General features: G+C 34.2%; 1 protein-coding gene across 1 annotated transcript in view; it reads right to left on the reverse strand.

Annotated features, from left to right (window-relative positions):
• Window positions 1-1334: 1334 nt before the first annotated feature.
• The window catches only part of NUP107 (nucleoporin 107), a 44247-nt gene continuing 25015 nt past the window's right edge, over window positions 1335-20566 (reverse strand). The window contains exons 15-28 of the mRNA XM_063075554.1: window positions 19305-19364; window positions 18495-18640; window positions 18327-18375; window positions 15406-15475; window positions 14947-15065; window positions 14146-14184; window positions 10259-10409; window positions 9847-9959; window positions 9117-9219; window positions 8382-8542; window positions 7454-7579; window positions 6839-6952; window positions 1908-2075; window positions 1335-1542 (exon numbers count right to left, since the gene is read on the reverse strand). Of these exons, the coding sequence (XP_062931624.1) occupies window positions 1435-1542; window positions 1908-2075; window positions 6839-6952; window positions 7454-7579; window positions 8382-8542; window positions 9117-9219; window positions 9847-9959; window positions 10259-10409; window positions 14146-14184; window positions 14947-15065; window positions 15406-15475; window positions 18327-18375; window positions 18495-18640; window positions 19305-19364 (1527 nt within the window). The 3' untranslated portion in view covers window positions 1335-1434. The remainder of the gene's footprint in view (window positions 1543-1907; window positions 2076-6838; window positions 6953-7453; window positions 7580-8381; window positions 8543-9116; window positions 9220-9846; window positions 9960-10258; window positions 10410-14145; window positions 14185-14946; window positions 15066-15405; window positions 15476-18326; window positions 18376-18494; window positions 18641-19304; window positions 19365-20566) is intronic.

The raw sequence follows: 20566 nt of genomic DNA on the forward strand, positions 1-20566 counted from the left end.
ACCAGGCTCTCCCAAGTGAGCTGCGGGCCGGCCCTCAACCTTATTTTTTAAAATGGATGTAGTAAGTTATAAGAATTACAGGTTTTGATCAATAAAATATCTCATCTTTGTATCACGTTAGCTAGCATAAATGAAATCTGAGGCGGAGTCTATTGCCTCCATACCTCTATCCAACTGATGTCCAGAGGGCAGTGTTGTGATCAACCATTGCTGTCTGCCTTGGTTGCAGGAGGAATGCCAATGCCTCTCTCTGATTTAAATTAGAATCCCCTGTGGCTTATTGTATTTAAAAATACAAATTCTCTGATCCCATTTCAGGCCTCCTGAGCCAGACATCTCCAGGCAGCATCTATAAATAAGTATTTAACAAATTCCTCAGGTGATTCAGATGATTAGCCAGTTTGGGGAATTACTCATCTAGACCATGTTTTCTACTAAATCACAGCCTCTTTTAGTTTTCTCCTGCTTAATATTCTAACCAATTTGGCATATTTGCTGGTTCATAAACATGCCTAACATTGACCATTTCTAGGCCTTGCTTATACTGATTTCCTCATCTATAGTGCCTCAACCTGCTTGTGCCTATCTTTGCCTTTGCAAATTCAGTGCATTACACAAACCCTAACCCAAATACTACTTTCTCAGAGATCTTTAGCCAGAGATAGTTTCTTCCTGCTAAGATTACTTTTAATGGCACCTTTTTAATGCTCTTATGTTATTTCCCCTACTAGAAGGGCTGGGTTCGAGCTTACTCATTTTGTATTCCCCAGTGTGTTCAGTGTTTACTGTGTGCCAGGTACTGTGCTAAGTCTTTACATGCTCCAACTTATTTTAATAGCAGGTTTGCTGAATGAGAGCTAATAAACTAGCAATGTCTTCAAAATAAAGAATAGCATAATATTATGTTAGAAAACATTCCTGCTACAGTCATCCTCTTAATTTTAAGATACCAGAGTACATATGATTTTACATGACAATATTAAGAGAGAAATTTAATTTCCTTATTACATAACATAGAGACAATCCTGGAATCTGTAGGTACAAGTCATTTTAATTTTTACATAATTTTATTAATAAACACACTTAGGGAAATACTGATATAATACATTAAATTTTCAACTGTCACCATAATATTCTGAAAAGAACAAAATTCAAATGTCTAAATTTTACATTTCCCCTCAGAATAATGCAAAAGAAGGGCCGAGCCTGTGGCGCACTTGGTAGAGTGCTGCGCTGGGAGCGCGGCAACGCTCCCGCCGCGGGTTCGGATCCTATATAAGAATGACTGGTGCACTCACTGGCTGAGTGCCGGTCACGGAAAAAAAAAAAAAAAGAATAATGCAAAAGAAAAAATCCAGTAATTACAAATATGTATATTCTACAAAAAAACCCACTTACCATGAAAATTAGTGAGATTACAAAGATTACATTACATTATGACTGAATTTCATATCCTAATGGGTCAAGTCCCTGGTCTAGAAGCATTAGAGAGGATTCTCTTAACTTCTGTAGCAACTTCCTTAGTTCTTCCTTAGAAAATACCTGATTTTTTTAAAAAAAGAAAAGTTAAGAATGAGAACAAAGAAGAATACACACTTATAGTCACCTAATCAATCCAATTAGCTTAAAACAAGAAGAAATTACTTGTTAAGACTGAGGTAGCCAGTGGCTAGTGAATTAGAGTGGTTTAGGAACTTCAAAGCTATTTATCAGAGTCAGTCTATATATTTCTAACTGCTTACAAATATATATAAATTTTGAAAAAAAAGCACAAACATTAAAACTGGACCATTACTTTAAGAAAATCCAAGAACTAAAAACTGTAAACACATTTTTACAAAATTAAATATTACTACAGAGTGAATCAAATCACTAAAATTTAAAACTGTTGATGCTCTAGAACTTACCAGATACAGCTTGTGGCGCTCAGAGGATACCATATCTGCTAACTGTAGGCATTCCTGATATTGCCCGGTACTATGCAATATTGTATGAAGCAGAAAACACAACATTGGCAGACAAAGCTTTCTCAGTAAAACCATTTGATGTGCTCTTTCATGGTCTTCTTCAGCATCCTAGAAATAGACATTAAGAAATCATTTTAACAATTTAAGCTAAATCCTCATAAAAAGTCAAGTACTGAATCAAAACCAAAACATAACAGGTAGAAGCTAAAGGATTTCTCTAAAGCTTCTCATGCCCATTAAAAACAAAATAAGGCAGGGTTTCAATCACATATCTAGTAGATAACATTTTATGACAAAAAAGCATAAACATGTATACCACAGAGGGGTCACAGGTTTGACAATGAAAAGAAAATGCTTCTGAATTTGTATTTCTAATAAACTTACTATGTCTTGAATAAAAACATGCACAAAAGGTATGAGTTAGAAACTGAATACCATTAGAGCAAAAATCAGAACAGAAAATAATCACCATTCGTTTGGATATTTACAGATATAAATACAGAGAGCTCTAAGGAGGTCTGAGAGGATACAACAGACTGACAGCAGTGATTGTTCCTAGGAAGAAGGGTCATGATGCAGGGAGGGGCGCAGAGAGGGACAACTTCATTGCAAACTTTGTTTTAAAAAAGGAGAGTAAATTTATGATTTCCTTGTATAATTTTTTTTTTTTTTTTTTTTTGTGACCAGTAGGGGGATCGCAACCCTTGGCTTGGTGTTGCCCGAGCCGCGCTCAGCCAGTGAGCGCACCCGCCATCCCTATATAGGATCCGAACCCGCGGCGGGAGCGCCACTGTGCTCCCAAGCGCTGCACTCTCCCGAGTGCGCCACGGGGTGGCCCTTCCTTGTATAATTTTTAAAAATAGAAATATTGAAAGAACTTATAGATTTGAAGAATACAATTGGGTCAGAATTATCATACATGAGGAAAACTTAATGTAGAAAAAACAATTAGCATTCCTTTATACATACACATGCATCTTTCTAAAAACTTACATGGACAGTAAGAGTGCAGAAAAAAGAGCAGACCTCATTTTCTAACAATAAATTTGAAAATTAAAATAATTAAAATAATAAAAAAGTATCCAACCACACTAAAATTTCTGAAATAATCTTAACAATAGGAAAGAAATTACGGACTCAGTGCAAAACAAAACACAAACTAAAATAACTGGTCCTTTGAAAAGCCTAATGAAATATATAAAAAATACCTTTATGTGAGAGGCTGTAATATTAAATTGTTAAATCATTTTTCAAAGGCAGTTATAAGTGGAGGGGTAAATCAACAAAATGTAATTCAAAATGTAGTTCTACCAATGAGTAACTGTACTAATTTAGGCTAATCTAGGTCAGGTTTCCACACACAGGAAAAACTACTATCAATCTTTTTAGTCTTGTTCAGGGATTTAAGTACATAAAAGCAAACATTAAAATGCATGCTTTGCATTTTCTTAGCTTTAAAACGGAAGCACCTTCATTTCTTTTCTCAAATAGGCACTTACTACCTTCAGAGGTGGATTTAAAACACTTCAAGGTTTTACTCATAATTCATACTAATGATCCCAACTTGGAGCCCATTAAGAATGAATGCTTCTTTCTGGGCCTTTCCATCTGTGCTCCACTGTAGTCTTTCCCCCTAAGCTAAAGAGGCAAAATGCCCCTAGCTTCTAGACTCCTTATTGACCGAAACAGCAGCAGGCTACTTCCCATCTCACAGGATGGATTCTGGCACCTGCTCTTCCTAATTCCTGTTGCTGCCGCTTTATCTGAGTGTGTTGCACCTGCTTTCTTCTGCTTATAATGGATTCCAATACCAGCAGACTGGCTGCTAGCAACCATCCAGAATCACGTCTGATGGGCCCAGCAACTTGCCACAAGGAAAAGGGAATAAACTACTTTGTTACGACCTAAGATATTTTTCCAATCTGAATGAATAAAAGCTTTAAAATATACTGTAAATATATAAAACAAAAAGATCTCTTCCACCAAGGACATATAGTGCCTCATATGAGATAAGTTCTGATGTGTGTTGACAGCAGGAATTGACCTATATTAATACTACATGCATCCCTAAACTGAAGACAGTGCATTCACCCCAGTAACGGTACCATTCATTTACCAAAATCCTCTTATGTGCTTGACATTAAGTGCCAGGGTCAAAGAAATAAAGAAAACAAGGTTGCTCCCTTTATGACGTTTACATTCTAATGGTGGTAGACATACAAAATGCAAATAAATTAACATGTATTATATCAGATTATGCTAAGTGCTGTGAAAAAAATTAATGCAGGATAAGGAGAAAGAAAGTGACAGATGTGTGGATATGTACACATGCCATTTAAGAAAGGGTGGCTGGGGGTGGGGGGAGGTTTTCTAGGGAGATGACGTTCGAGCAGACTGCTGAAAGAGGAAGCCATCTATGCATGTATCTTGGGGAAGGAGCATTCTAGGCAGAGGGAAAACAGCAAAGAGGCCCTGAAGGCTAGAACATAGTGAGGGGAGAGTAGTAGGATACAGGATCGGCGGGGGGAAGTAAAAAAAAAAAATGTATGTGCAGTCTTGTATATCAAGAAAAGAACTATGGGTTTTATTCATTGAAAGGTTCAGATCCCCACACTGGCCAGCCACAAAACAAACAAAAGTATCATAAGAAGCCACCAGAAAATTCTGGGTAGGAGACTGACATATTTCATTTTAAAAGGATCACTAGCTGATCTATATGACAAGACAGGACCGTATAAAGGAGAGTGGGAAGCAAGAGAAAGACAGAGGGTTGGATTAGAATGTGGTGAAGGCAGAGGTAGTGGAGGTGAAAGTAGGTAAAGATGAGCTGTCTGCTCCGTTCTCCCTGCCATCCCTCTGTGCCACCAGCCTCCAATACTAATGGGACCATTCCACAGTTATTTAAAACCTTGAGGTTAGCTCATCTGGGAGAGCGTTGGTGCTGTTAACACCAAGGTCAAGATCCCCTTACCAGCCCGCTCAAAACAAAACAAACAAACAAAAAAAACCCATGAGGTGTAGCTACATGAAACAGCATATAATACCAGGGCTATCATGTACAATGTGTACATGTATCATGTATCATGTACAATTGCACAAGGGTGGCTGGCCAAGCAAGTGAGTGCAGCTGAAATATACCCCATGCTCCATTCTATAGACCATGTGCACTTAGCATGGAAGCCATCTGTGTAAGGGAAGGGGTACAATTTTCTAAATCATATACAAGTGAGATATGTGCTAGCAGGAGCCCTGAATAGTTCCATACTTTGCTGAATATATGAGGATTAAGCTAAACTCAACAAAGGAGATTAAAACATCATTATTTATCATTTGTTTGAGAAATCTCTTCTGGGATTAGTTTTGAAGATGATTGAGACTGAATATTGATTTCAAAATGTTTTATTTTTGGCGGCTGGCTGGTACAGGGATTGAACCCTGGACCTTGGTTTTATCAGCACCACACTCTAACAAACTGAGCTAACCAGCCAGCCCAATTTTAGAATGCTCGATAAAAGAAAATGGTATATTTCATTGCCTTCCATCCCAACTCCATTTCTACAAGACTTTAGACTATTTTGTGGCTTTCATTATCTACTCTACTAAGATTAATTAATAATTAGAATAACAAAAATTTATATATAAATAAGGCATTCAATTCTTTTCGAAACTTAAGTAATGTTTACCTAGCATTTTGCAGCATTAAAATTTTATCTTCATGAGCAACATCATGAATGAGAAGAGAAAGGCTTATTAGCCTGAGGAACCTGCTGAAGATTTAAAACTAGTCAGGGGAGTTCTATGAACCTTAGGATAAAAAGTGGAGACTTCAAAGATAATTACTCTATCAGTATTAGGAGCAAATAGGGGAGCAAATCTAGTCTCCTGCACCTATTGATTTTTGCTTCTGGTCATAAAAGGGAAGCCAGAGGAGCTAGAAAAATGCAGTAGCTAAAATTAAAGGAAAGAGTAAGAAATAGATGAAGATATGAGGAACGGCAGAAGAAAAGATACCAAGAACACTCCTATTGTTTTCTCTGTTCAAAATAACATACACCAAATATCTAAGAATCCAGCATTTCCAGTTCTCCTCGGACAGCTCATCAGGTCTGTAGAGGCAACACTGAACAGTTTCTGTCATGCCCCAGGATCAGGCCTCAATGTCTTTCCCTCACATGATTACTACCTACGGTATCCTTCCTTTCCACCATATCAGCTCATCTAAATTCTACTCATTTGTTCAAGATTTAATCAAATGCTCTACCTTTCAAGTATACTGTCCACATCCCTGCCAGGTAGAAGCAATCTTATTTTTCTGAACTCAGAAAATACTTAATCTATGCTCTTCTTATGGCATTTAATACTTGAATTCTGAATTTTAAAAAATTTGCCAGGTCACTTAGTGGACAGCTCAGGACTGGCCGGTTCGCTCACTCAGTTAGAGCATGGAGCTGATAACACCAAGTTCAAGGATTCAGATCCCCATCCTGGCCAGCCATCAACAAAAACCATAAAATAAAATGAATGGACAACTCAGAGGTGAGATCCATTGTTTTATGTATGTCTTACTGACACTACTAGACTTATGTTCATATCCCTAAAGTGAGTCAAATACATGCATAATTAAATTTTTAGGTCCAGAATTTTAATAAATTAGACTTTAGTATCCTGCATGAATATATTAAATGGGAAATAATAGTTTACTCAAGAATAAAATATTCCTCTAGTATTTTCAGTTTAGCTTAAAATATGGGATGTTATACCTACAAAGATTATATAAAATCTGTAAATGCCCCTATTCAGAGACAGAACATTTAAAAAAAAGACATAGTGTTTTCCTTTGTTTTTAGCTATAAATAATGTACACAGTTTACCTCTCTAACATCCACCATCCAGCCTCCATCAACAAACAACAGCACGTTATACATTTTCTCCTTCACATCAGCAGTTAGGGCATCCAAATGCCCTTTCCAAATACCATAATCCATCTGTAAAAAAAAATATAAGGTAGACATATAATGAAAAACCAATAAATAATGTGTTTGTAAAGTACAAACAGGAACATACATATGGAACATCATTCTAAAGGGTTGGGGTGTTTCTGATAATATCAAAGTCAAGGGTTTGGATCTGCATACCGGCCTGCCACACACACACAAAAAAGAGTTGATGTTTCAGTCAGCCAAACATAAATAAATATCAACAGACTGCAGTAAATATAATACTTAAATAGTAACTTCGTATGTCACCTGGCGGTATTTTTCATGTTTGGTTAATTATCTACAGAAAAGTAACTAAATAGGTTTTTTTTTTTCCCCAAAGCAGGACATTAACAGGAAGATCACTTATTATCAGCACCACACTCTCCCAAGAAAGATCACTTATTATAATAGGAATATAGTTGCTGAAGAAATGAATGACCTCTTTAAAAACATGATAAACATTTTTAAGATGTAATAGGCACATCCCAGGATCCACATTCAACTTACTTCATATTTCTTTTCTTTGTGTTCCTGAGCCACTGTCTCAGTAAAAGTTGGTTGAGGTATCAAAGTAGGTTTTTGTGGAACTGAGTTCATATGCTTGAACCACTCATTAAAGGTTTCATGGGCTTCCTAAAATGTAAAATTAAAAAACAAAAAAGAAATAAAAGTTTTCACTTGTATTGTTCAACAAAGCTTTAAGATTTGTTTCCTAAAGATAATTTTGCAGCATCAAGAAATAAAACTGTTTAATATTTATTTTTTGTGCAAAAAACATACACACACACCAAAAACCCCACAAAAAAGATAAACAACATTATGAATAAATGTTTTGTCAAGTGACAAACACCAGCAAGGTATATATATTGTGTTTTCTGGCATCTACTCCTATTATCTCAGCACCCTGATCATATACATATCTTGACATTTATCACTCTGTGATGTATGTATTTTGTCTGCCTCATTGATTAGCCTATTAGCTTTTATAGGGCAAGGATAGAATGCTATCCACAGATTTGGCCATACTACCTAGCCTACTGTAATCATATGATTATTTGTTGAATGAATTTTGAATGAGTATGCTGTTATTTTAGTCATAACAAATGTAGAATATCTTGCTTTCCCTATTTCTTACCGAAAACAGAAATATTAACAGTTGAGACAGGCATTCACAGAATCTTAAGAAAACATGAATTCCAGATATCACACACACTTTGTACTGTGTGAGATGAGCCTGGTCGGTTAGCACTGATCAGAGAATCATGCTAATAAAGACAAGGTCATGATTTCAATCCTCTTGTGGATCAGTCAGCACTACAGTCACAAGGGAGATAAGATCAATCAACCACCACTTCTGGAAAAAAGGTCAGACTCTGAGTGGGAATCAAAGTCACCACGAATATAGGCAAATCTGTGGTTTTCTTTACGCTCTCACCAAATAAGCTCTAATGCACAAATGTTCTCTGATAGCATTATCATCTTCAGCAGGAAGTGGACTTTCCATTCCTTGTTCCTCCCACTGATTATAGATTTCTGCTATGGAATCCTGAGGAATTTTCACAAATACTTCTTTTGCAGCTTCATGCTTTTTTGATGCTGTGAAAAAAAGATACATAATTTTCAATATATATGGACTTCAAAGTAATGGTTTTTATTTATTTATTTTTGATGGCTGGCTGCCATGGGGATCTGAACCTTGACCTTGGTGTTATCAGCACCATGCTCTAAGTGAGCTAACCCACCAGCCCAAAAGTTTACAACTTTTAAAGTGAGCTGTAACCATTTTAGGTTCCAATATATTTTTGTTAAAGGTCTTGGTGATCTTTCTACATATTGGACTGGCTTTTTCTAAATCTCTGAGTGATAGTAACATAAAAGGACACATTAAATGCAGTTACTTTTACAAACTTCTCTGTCTTAAAAAAAAAGCAATTACATTTTTAAAAGTCCGATAGCCTTGAGATTATATGTAAAATTGATCGGGACAATGAAAAGTCACTGTTAAATATGTTTTGATTCATAATACCATGCTCGATATATAAGAGTGGCTGGTTTTCTCCCCCATAGTGGAAAGATCAAAATAACTCAAAAAACAAAACAAAATTCAAGGATATAAAGATTTGAAGAAAATTTTTAAAAAGTTTTTAAAAACTTTAAAAATACAGCATACCCAAGAATTTTCTCATTATTGCATTGCCTTGTTTCAGTGCTTCTGCTCTCTGTGCTGGGTCAAATACCAACCAGTCAATTACATCAATCTTTAAACGGTCCTCCTGGTCATTTAAGGAGAAGGAAGTAAAACAGAAAACAAAAATTATGTTTTTATCTAAGATGCTCTGCAAATTAGTAAATTTAACTTACATCTGCACCTCTGGTGAATATCATTTTCCCTCAAGTTATACAAAATTATGAAAGAATCTAACTTCCTTAGTTTATTTTCATATTTAACAGCTCTCTATTAAATTGTAGGAAAAACTTACTGGACTATGAATCTGGAATTATATATTGTATGCCCCACCAAATCAACCATGTGATTCCTTTAAGTGCAACTCTAAAATTGTTTTCTTTCTTAGATACAACTTTCTATTCCTCTTTGAAAAGTAAGCAAATAAGAGTTACTGATTAATCAAGTATTTAGAATAACCTGAAGAACAAAGAGCCAATGCTCAGATTTTTTCTATTAGAGAAGCTTCCTTTAACATTACTACTATAAGTAATCCCTAACATAAGACCTTAAATTTGCGGCCAATTTATAAAATTTAAAAGGCCTAGGTTGACAAAGAAACATTGTTTATTTAAAAAAAAGAAATAAACATGTTATTCAAGTAGAAGTTCACCGAGGAACAACCTGAAGGATTATTTGGAGTTACACAACACCCCCACCCACCACCCCAAAATACCTCAGTAGTGCCAGTATCTAGAGCTGGGGCCAAGTCATGATGACTAAATTCACCATTATCTCTCTTTCGAATATTCTCAACTACAGTTTTTGTTATTGTTGCAACATCCAAATCTAAAGAATTTTTTGAAGACAAAAAACAATGACTAATTATTGATATCAATATTCTCTGAGCAGTCACAATGATTTGATAAATTTGTGATAAAAATACTCTAAATGCCAAAATTAAAAGACATTTTATACATGAGTTACAGTATAAGTTATTTTATTCCTAAAGCAGAACTTCATTGACAACTTCATTTTTTTTCCTCTCAAGAGAAATAAGATTTAAAACTAGAAGGACAAGTGTTACTACAGCCAAAATGAAAATTTGCCTACAAATACCAATAGACGACATTCTCAAACATTTTTACCTGCTTCTTTGGCCAGTTCCAGGCAATGGTGGCGCTGTTCAAATTCTGTAATGCCTTCCAAAAATAATGCATACTGGGCAACAGCGAGGTCTTGAGGCAAATGACAGGTATAAAATGCTATGAGATTTATATGTTTCTCACTTATTAAAAGCTAAAAAAATAGAAACAGATAAAAGTATGTCAATAATAAAATAAACTCTAGCATCAGCAGTGCTTTTTTAAAAAATATACTCCAAAATTTCAAATATATTCAAGAGAGATTCATACAGACATGGATTTGTGCCACTAATCAGAAAAATTCTAAATTCCAAAAAAATGTACTTATGATCATTAAAAGATCTCTTATAAATTCTCATAACTTTCCTATCATTGGGTATTAAAATAGTATCATTCTTAAAAAAACCATGCAAACACATGAAAATTAAACAACATGCTCCTAAACAATGAATGGGTTGAAGAAGATATCAAAAAGGAAATTAAAAAATTCCTGTAGACAAATGAAAATGAAAACACAACATACCAGAACCTATGGGATACAGCAACAGCAGTTCTAAGAGGGAAGTTTACAGCAATAAATGCCTACATCAAAAAAGAAGACAGACTTCAAATAAGCAAGCTAACATTACACCTCAAAAGGAACTAGAAAAACAAGAACAAACCAAACCCCAAATCAGAGAAATAACAAAAATTGCAGCAGAAATAAATGAATTAGAGATTAAAAGAATATAAAAGACTGATGAAACAAAGGCTGGTTTTTTGAAGACAGACAAAACCGAAAAACCTTTAACTAGACTAACAAATAAAGAAAGAGAGAAGACTCAAACAAATCAGAAATGAAAAAAGAGACATTACGACTGATACCACAAAAACACAAAGGATCATAATAGACTCTACCATTAACTATATGCAAACAAACTGGAAAACCTAGAAGAAATGGATAAATTCCTGGACACATACAACTTACCACATTTGAACCATGAAGAACTAGAAAATCTAAACAGACCTACAACAAGCAATGAGATTGAAGCTGTAATAAAATGTCTCTCAACAAAGAAAACCCCAGAACCAGATGGCTTTACTGCCAAATTCTACGAAACATTTGAAGAATACCAATTCTTCTCAAACTCTTCCAAAAAACTGAAGAGGGAATACGTCCAAATTCATTCAATGAGGTCAACATTAACCTCATGCCAAAACTGGAAAAAGATATAACAAAAAAAGAAGACTACAGATCAATAACCCTGATGAACACAGATGCAAAGATCTTCAATCAAATACTAGCAAACAGAATCCAACAACACATTAAAAAGATCATTCACCATGATCAAGTGGGATTCATCCCAGGGATGCAAGGATGCTTCAACATATGCAAATCAATAAACATGATACATGGGCTGGCTGGTTAGTTCAGTTGGTTAGAATGCAGCCTTATAACACCAAGGTCAGTGTTCAGATCCCCATACCGGCCAGCCACCAAAAAAGAAAAGAAAAGAAAAGTAAATAAACATGATACAACACATCAACAGAATGAAGGGGAAAAAAAATACGATTATTTCAAAAGGTGCAGAAAAAGCATTTGATAAAATCCAGCACTGCTTCATGATAAAAACACTTAATAAACTAGGTATAGAAGGAATGTACCTCAACACAATAAAGGCCATATAGACAAACCCACAGCTAATATCATATTGAATGGACTTGGAGGCTTTTTCCTCTAAGATCTGGAACAAAATAAGGATGCCTACTTTCCCCATTCTTATTCAACATAGTACTGGAAGTTCTAGCTAGCAACATAAGGCAAGAGAAAGCAATAAAGGGCATCTGAAATGGAAAGGAGGAAGTCAAACTATTCTGACCAGCAGATGACATGATTATATACATAGAAGACCCTAAAAACTCCACCAAAAAATTACTGGAACTAATAAATGAATTCAGTATAGTGGCAGAATACAAAATCAACACACAAGTCAAAGCCTTCCCATACACCAATAATGAAATATTTGAAGAAGAAATCAAGAAAGTAATTCCATTCACCATAGCTACCAAAAAAAATGAAATACTTGGGAATATATTTAACCAAGGAGCTGAAAGACCTCTACAATGAAAACTATAAAACATCCATGAAAAAAACTGAAGAGGTCACAAATAAATGGAAAGATACCCCAAGTTCTTGAGTTGGAAGAATTAACGCCATAAAAATGTCCATATTACCCAAAGCAATCTACACGTTCAACACAATCCCTATCAAAATACCAATGACATTCTTCACAGAAAAAGAAAAAATAATCTTAAAATTTGTATGGAATCACAAAAGATCCTGTATAGCTAAAGCAATCTTGAACAAAAAGAACAAAGTTGGAGGCATCACACTTCCTTACTTCAAAATATACTATAAAGCTATAGTAACCAAAACAGCATGGTACCAGCATAAAAATAGACAAATAGATTGATGGAACAAAATAGAGAGCCCAGAAATAAACCAACATATCTACAGCCAACCAATTTTCGACAAAGATGCCAAGAATGTACAGTGGGGAAAGGACAGTCTCTTCAATAAATGGTGCTGGGAATACTGGATATCCACATGCAGAAGACTGAAACTAGACCCCATCTCTCACCATACATAAAAATCAATTCAAAATGGATTAAAGACCTATATTTAAGACCTGAAACTATGAAACTACTAGAAGAAAACATAAGAGAAACACTGTACAAACTGGGAGAGGGAGCACTTTTTTGAGCAAGACTACAAAGGAATAGGCAACTAAAGCAAAAACACACAAATAGGACTACATCAAACTAAAAAGCTTCTGCATACCAAGGGACATTATTGACAAAGTGAAGAGAGAACTTACAGAATGGGAGAAAGTGTTCACAAACTACACATCAGACAAAGGGCTAATATCCAGAATATATAAGGAATTGAAACAATTCAACAGCAAAAACCCCTAAATAACTCAGTTAAAAAATGAGCAAAGTACCTGAACAGACATTTCTCAAAAGAAGACAAACAAATGGCCACCAAGCACATGAAAAAATGCTCAAAATCACTAATCATCAGGGAAATGAAATTTAAAACCACAGTGAGATATCATCTCACCCCAGTTAGAATGGCTATTATCAACAAGACAGAAAATAATAAATGCTAGCAAGGATGTGGAGAAAAGGGAACTCTTACATTGTTGGTGGGAATGTAAATTGGTACGGCTATTGTGGAAAACAGTATGAAGGTTCCTCAGAGTACTAAAAGTAGATATACTTTATGACCCAGCTATCCTACTACTGGGTTTATACCCAAAGGAAATTAAATCAATATATCAAAAAGACATCCATGTTTATTGCAACGCTGTTCTCAACAGCCAAAAGATGTAATCAACCTAAATGCCCATCAATGGATGAATGGATTAAAAAAAACTGGTATATATACATAATGGAATACTATTCAGCTATTAAAAAAACCCATTATCATTTGTAGCAACATGGGTGGAACTGGAAACCATCAAGTTAAGTGAAGTAAATCAGGCATAGAAAGACAAATACCGCATGATCTCACTCATATGTGGGATCTACAAAAAAAAAAAAGTGGTTCTCACAGAAAGTAGTGAGTAGAATAAAGGTTATAGGAGGCTGGGGAGGGGAGGGAGTATGGGGGAGGAGAAGTGGTAGACTAACAGATACAAAACTATGCTATCTACCCTAAGTGATTCATTGTGCAGTATATGCATGTATTGAAACAACGCACTGTACCCCACAAACATGTATAAGTAAATGTTAAAATGAAAAAATATATAAAATAACAAATATCCCCCTACTGGTCAGCCCCCCTCCAAAATAAATAAAAAATAAAATAGTAAAAAAAGAATCAAGTTGTAGATTCCAAAGTTTACCTGTACATATGTTTTTAAAACTTCAATAGAAACTTCTTCCTTCATAGGAAGAAAAAAAAAGACATAATTATAAATACAACATGTAATATTGTATTTTTATACAACAGTAATAAAATTTTATACAACAGTAATAAAATTTCTAATAAAAATTCTATTAAATGGTTTAATGATTTGAATATTTACCATTGAGTAGTAACTATACACCAGGTTAAGTGCTTAGCAAAGTTCACCTATTGTCTGATTTAACCTTACCATAACTCTTTGTGGGTAATTAAAATTATTGTTCACATTTTACTGAGGAAGAAACTAAGACCGAGGGAGATTTTATTTACCCAGAATTACACAGCTAGAAGCTGTTGACTAACGATGTGAACTCAGGCTTACTCCAAAGTCCAGGCTTTCAACTACTTTATCATTCCCCTTCTATGCTGACTAAAATGTTATCAAACATTTAGAAAAAAAAAAACAAAAAACCCCACCAAGGCTTAAAATCTCACATAGAACTTAGTCTGGTGCATTTAGCTTAGCTGGTTGATTTAAAGTTGAGTATTGATGAAAATAAAGTTACAAATTTATTAAAAGCCAGGTAACCATCAATGTTCTACAGCCACAGACCAGAACCCTAAAGGGTCACCCACGATGAATTATCATTGAGTGACCTTACAAGACTATATGGAAGACTTCTGCACCCTTATTACCAGTTCTAGAAAACTACAACAAAAAAGTAGTGTGTTTTCCTGACAATAGGTATATAGATAACATCAACCTTGCAGAGCAAAGTAAATTCTTCATTTTATTTACTTTGGTCTGTAGTCCCAGAGCACGGAAAAACAAAATGAGGTGAGTCATGAAGCGTAGCAGGTGTCCAGGTAGATTGCTTCTGTTTTTGGAAAGCCATTTGCTAAATTCATCCATCAAACCTACAAACCATCAAAGCAAAGATTCAATGATAGGAATAAAATCGAAAGAAGAGAAATAACCATTAACAAGAATATTTACTTCACTCCTACAGTGCTATTTAGTCACTGTCTAATTGTTAGTAGCCATTATATAACTCCCTACACCCTCTTAAACAGACTCTGAGTTAAATCCAAACTTTATTTTACAATGACAATTAAGTAAATAGTTGCATTCAAATAGGTTGCTATTTATACAGATTAAAAGATGTGGTAAGTCATATGCATTGTCTTGATAACTTTTACAAAAATTACTATAAGAAAATGAAGAACTCATACAGAGTAAAATAAAACTATATCTTACCATCAATGTCTCCCAGGATAAGGAATTTTTGAACTATATGATAATGTTCTTGATTCTCTTCCAGAACTCTCTGAAAAATTTTTTTACATTTTCTATAAATCCTCTAGTGGTCATTAGGTACTCATTGTTAAATGTCAAACTTTCGAACACATATAAAGAAAAAGTTGGAAATGAGGGCCACAGAAGATCAAACAAAATAAAATATGGAAACAATACTGCCTTTGGAATATACTCAAGGCTTACAAATCCAGGACTGAACAGTATCTTTGAAAGCAGAGAATTATTACATAACAAACCTCTGTGAATATTATTAAACTTTTATTCTTTCTATTTTATTCCTGTTTACCTTAGCACTCCATGGTGGACCAGAAAGAAAAGATCTATGTGACCTCAACAAAATAAACTATAAGATTTCTTTCAACATAAGCAGTAGTACTTGAAAGCATTCTTTGGGTACTCTCTTCGGCTCATGGCACCAAGAGTAACAAAACAGAACAGAGATCAGGTACAAAGTAAACTACTTATAAGCAACCTGTAACTTGGTTTTTTGAAGCAAATATGTCTTTTTTTTTTCTTAAACATTTTAATTTTTATTTAATTAGTTCTTTGTCTAAATTTTCCTTCAGCATTAATTCTTTTTTACATTCAAACTTTTGCTCTATCTGGAATTCATTTTAATTATGGCATGAGGTAGGGATCTAGCTGTTCTCTTCTGAATAGAAAGCCAATTATGCCAGCACCGTTTTTTAAATAAACCATCCCTTTCCCTCTGAAATGAAAGGTCACCTCTGACATCTATTAAGTTCTCACATATACTTGGATCTAATTTGAACTTGGTGTTCCTCTGATCTATTTATTCTCATGCCAACTCTATACCGTTGTGTTGTATCTTTACACTAAGTTTTATTATTGAGTAAGGCAAGTACCCCATAACTATGGTTTTTCAAAAAATTTCCTGCCATTCTCACTTATTCTTTACTTGGAAGTTTTCTGTCTAGAAATAATCTCCCAAGGCATTATGTTTCTGTGTTAATTTTCGAATGGCTGACTGACATGTACATTAAATCCTCTCATCCAGGAATATGGTATATCTATTTATTCATGTCTTATTTTCTGTCTTTCAATAAGATTCTATGGTTTTCTTTATGAAGGTCCTGAAACCCCTGATTAATTTTATTCCTATTAATTTTATTCTCTTTAGTTTTGGTCATTCATTTAAATGGGACTTTTGGGGTAGAGGGAAGGAGGCTACATCCTTTTCTTACTAGTTATAACAAGCATAGAAAGGTTATGATTTTTTGTGACTTTGTCTTGTATTCAGCAACATTAACAAATTCCCTTATTAATTCTAGTAACTTACTGAGTCTTAAATTTCTAGACTTCCACTTTTATATGTAAATATTCCCCTATTTCTAGTATTTATATCTATTCCTTGATTTTCTTGTTTTATTTCATTAGCTAGAATCTCCAAAATAATAGAGTAGTAACAAACACTTGGAAAAAGCAGTAATTACCTTACTATACAAAGTGTTCCCATACAATCATAAGGAAAAGATAAAACCCAACAAAAAAATAGCTGAAACAACTGAACAAGAGGGCTGGCTGGTTAGCTCAGTTGGTTATAGTGCAACCTTATAACACCAAGGTCAAGAGTTTGGATCCCCATACTGGCCAACTGCCAAAAATCCCCAAATAACAGACAAAAAAGAACTGAACAAGAAATTCACAAATGGTCAATACATGTAGGGAAACATGTTCAGCCCTATGAATAGACAAGGAAATTGAGTAGAGTAGTGGACTCCTATTTCCCACCTAATGGATTAACAAAAAATAAAAAGTGTGATATCTGGGACTGGTGAGAACTCACAATTTAATAAATTACTTGTGGGAGTATAAATTAATTACTATAAACAGGTAATCGTTTTTTTCATTTAAAAATGTTTCTTTTTCTTACTTTTTATTTTTATTGTGTATATTTAAGGTATACAATATAATGTCTTCAGGTAGTTAATTTAGACGCACTCTACATATGTATGTATGTGTATAAAGAATACACTTATACTCTTTAACCCAGCAACCCCTTTCAGGAAACTTATCCTAAAGAAACAAAAGGACTAGTAGATAAGTACACAAACACACACTTCTCCTTTGGGTGAAACTTAGGTTCTTAGAGCACTAGAAACAACCTGAATATCACCCAAAGAAGAATGAACTAAAAAAGTGACCCATCATTCTTCAGAACAGTATGTACCTGTTAAAAAAGAATAAATTACGTTAAAATATATCAACTAACTTAGAGATTGTCACTAAATGAAAAAAAAAAGCAAGTTGTAGAGTAATGTCTGTAGTACAATATAAAAAAAAACAAAACAAAAAATTCTATATTGGAGTATCTACATTATTTACACATATTTGTAAGATCTTGGAGAAAGAAATGGAAGAATACATATCAGTATGTTTTATCATCTTAGGGGAATGAGAGTAACCATAAAGCAATTGAGAGGAAGTTACTATAAAGGTTTTATTTATACATCATTGGGTTATTTTATTGTTACAAGTACATATAGCATTACCTTAGTTATTTAAAAAATTTTTAAAGAATATTTTTTTAAAATATTAAATTATTTTGGGATTTAGGAAAAGAAAGTCTTGTTAATTTTCCATTATATATTTTAAATTTTCAAAAAGAAAGAGATAAACATAGCTTACATGAATATATTTAGATAAAACCAATCCTAAACCAAAGAAACAGAAATAATGCATCATTTACAAAATTGTTTCTTCCTTTTTTATGTCTCTTATTTTGATCATAGGCAAAGAAAAGGGAAAAGTTCCACATACTTTTTCCTTCAGCCACAGTGCACAACAGCATAACATTTGTTTCCTATTCCAGATATCTAATGTGTTTTATTAGCATTTACCTTTTTATCAGTAGCTTGAAGTTCCTCAAAAACCTTTTCTAAGGTCCAACTTCACATGAAAGAACAGAAAAATGATAGAATATTAATAATCTGAAAAAGGGCTATAAAATAAAACATCAAAGAACATACTACAAATCACCATGAGTAAAAACAAACCAACAAACTTACTTTGCTTCCAAATATTCTCTAGGGAGTTCTTCAGTTTCATCCAGAGTTATTACTGATGTCCGGATCTCCTGTTCTACCAGACTGTCCACCATCACCCGGAAGTAGGCCCATACTGTGTCTTCCCAGGTGTCACAGACAGGAAGAAGCTTTTTCCCCATTCCAAAACAGAAACACATAGACACATTCAACAAAAAAGAAAGGAAGAGCAATTACATCCATTGATATGGCCTATAAAGTCACTTTATAATGATATAAAACACTGTAGATTTTTAAAAACTATACCAAATTACCCTCCCCTCTCCTCAACTACATCTTCTAAGAAGTTTGAACTATTACTATCTTTTTCCATACTGAGTTCACAATAGCATCAGTTTTCTATGCTGATATAAGATAGCATTTCAACTAATTATTATAGCATCCCTCAAAATAGGTATAAAATGTAGGGAGTTGTGGGGGTTGTGAGAAACACACATACATATATAAGACAGCCCAAGCAGTCACTGTGCCTTAGTGGTAGGTTTCTGGATATAGCTATAGGTATTATAAGTCATAAGTAAATGTGTGTTGCAATCAAATTTACAATTCTTATTTAAAAATTGAAGTCTGATTTCATTCGTTAAAATATCATGCATGTATGAAATGTATCAAATTAGGCAGTACAAGTCACTATTCTATTTCATGATTATCTCTGTCATTGTTACTCTTAGAAAGCAATTTAAGTTCATAAGATTTGTTAAATACAAGTATTAGAGTATTTTATGTATCTGATTTTATTCCACAAAAAATTAAATATTAAAATAGATTGCATACCTGTTTAAGATTCCCACTTAAAGCTGCATAAATTGCTCTCTCGTATCTATTAAAAAGCTCCTAAAATACAATAAATATAAATAAATGAAACATTGTTTTTCTTAGTTCATCAATTTTCTTCATAATCTGGAATTTTAAAATCCCTTCTAGATCGAACCTATTGACTTGATAGTTTCTAAACTTCAGTGAAAGATCTAGTAGGGTAATAAGGAAGGACCTCTTTGTTTGATGAAATAATCAAGGCTGAAATTTTCAGGAAAAAGTAAAACACTTAAATTTCAAATACAGGGTGAAAGCAGATCCAAATCAAATGGATGCTCTGATTATTTATAATCAAATTTTCCTCCAAATAGAACCTGTATAGGTGTTATCTCCCAGAATGTTTCTAAATACCTGATACTCCTCAGTACTGACATAAGAACAACATCAGAACAAGTCATGCATCTAATTCCTAAGAAGAATTAATTATTTGCATCAAATTACCTCATTTTACTTTGGGAATTCTATTAGTGTCATTTTCAGTTGTTATCATCCAAAGAAGAGACTTCAGAGGCTCTTAGTACATAACTGAGTCTACCTCTATCTTTTGTTTCCAATCACTAGTCCTGACCAGTCTTGCTCCCTTTCTTTCCATTCGCATCAACACTATGCTAGAACAGGCCCTTACAAGTGTCTGAATAATTCTAACAATTACTTTTTCAGCCTTTAGTTCATTCAATTTTGTCTATTTTCTACTGCCATGCTAATCTTCTTAAAACACTACTGTCATGTGCCCTCGAGGTTCCACAACCCTCCTCACACCCAATTCTATGAGCAAAACTTGAGGTCTTTTTCAAGGTAAAGTGCCATGTTTACTGTAGTATTTAACTGTTTGACAGATGAAAACTGTGCTACCATCTTTATTAACTTTTTATCTTTTTATATATCACTGATGAAGTTTGAGTACTGTTCTCAACTTCATTTTCCCAAAAGCCCTGTGAGTCTTCCGTATAATTTTGTATGCTGTGGTGATTTTTTTAAGAAATCATGTCATGTCACAACAGAACTGACTGTATTTCCTTTTATGACCCTTCTACTCCAACCTCGTAGACCCTAACTTTCCTTGAGTTTACCACCCTATGAATCCTACCTAGAATTCCTTCCTCTTGTTTTCATTCCCAACACTCCAAATCCTACTCATTTTTAAAAGTTCAATTCAATTCTCTCCCCTGAAAGGTCAGCTTTAAGCTTTAGCCCAGTGCTTTTTCTCTAAGCTCATTTGG

This window comes from Cynocephalus volans, chromosome 12 (genome assembly GCF_027409185.1).
Source record: "Cynocephalus volans isolate mCynVol1 chromosome 12, mCynVol1.pri, whole genome shotgun sequence".
Lineage (NCBI taxonomy): Eukaryota > Metazoa > Chordata > Mammalia > Dermoptera > Cynocephalidae > Cynocephalus > Cynocephalus volans.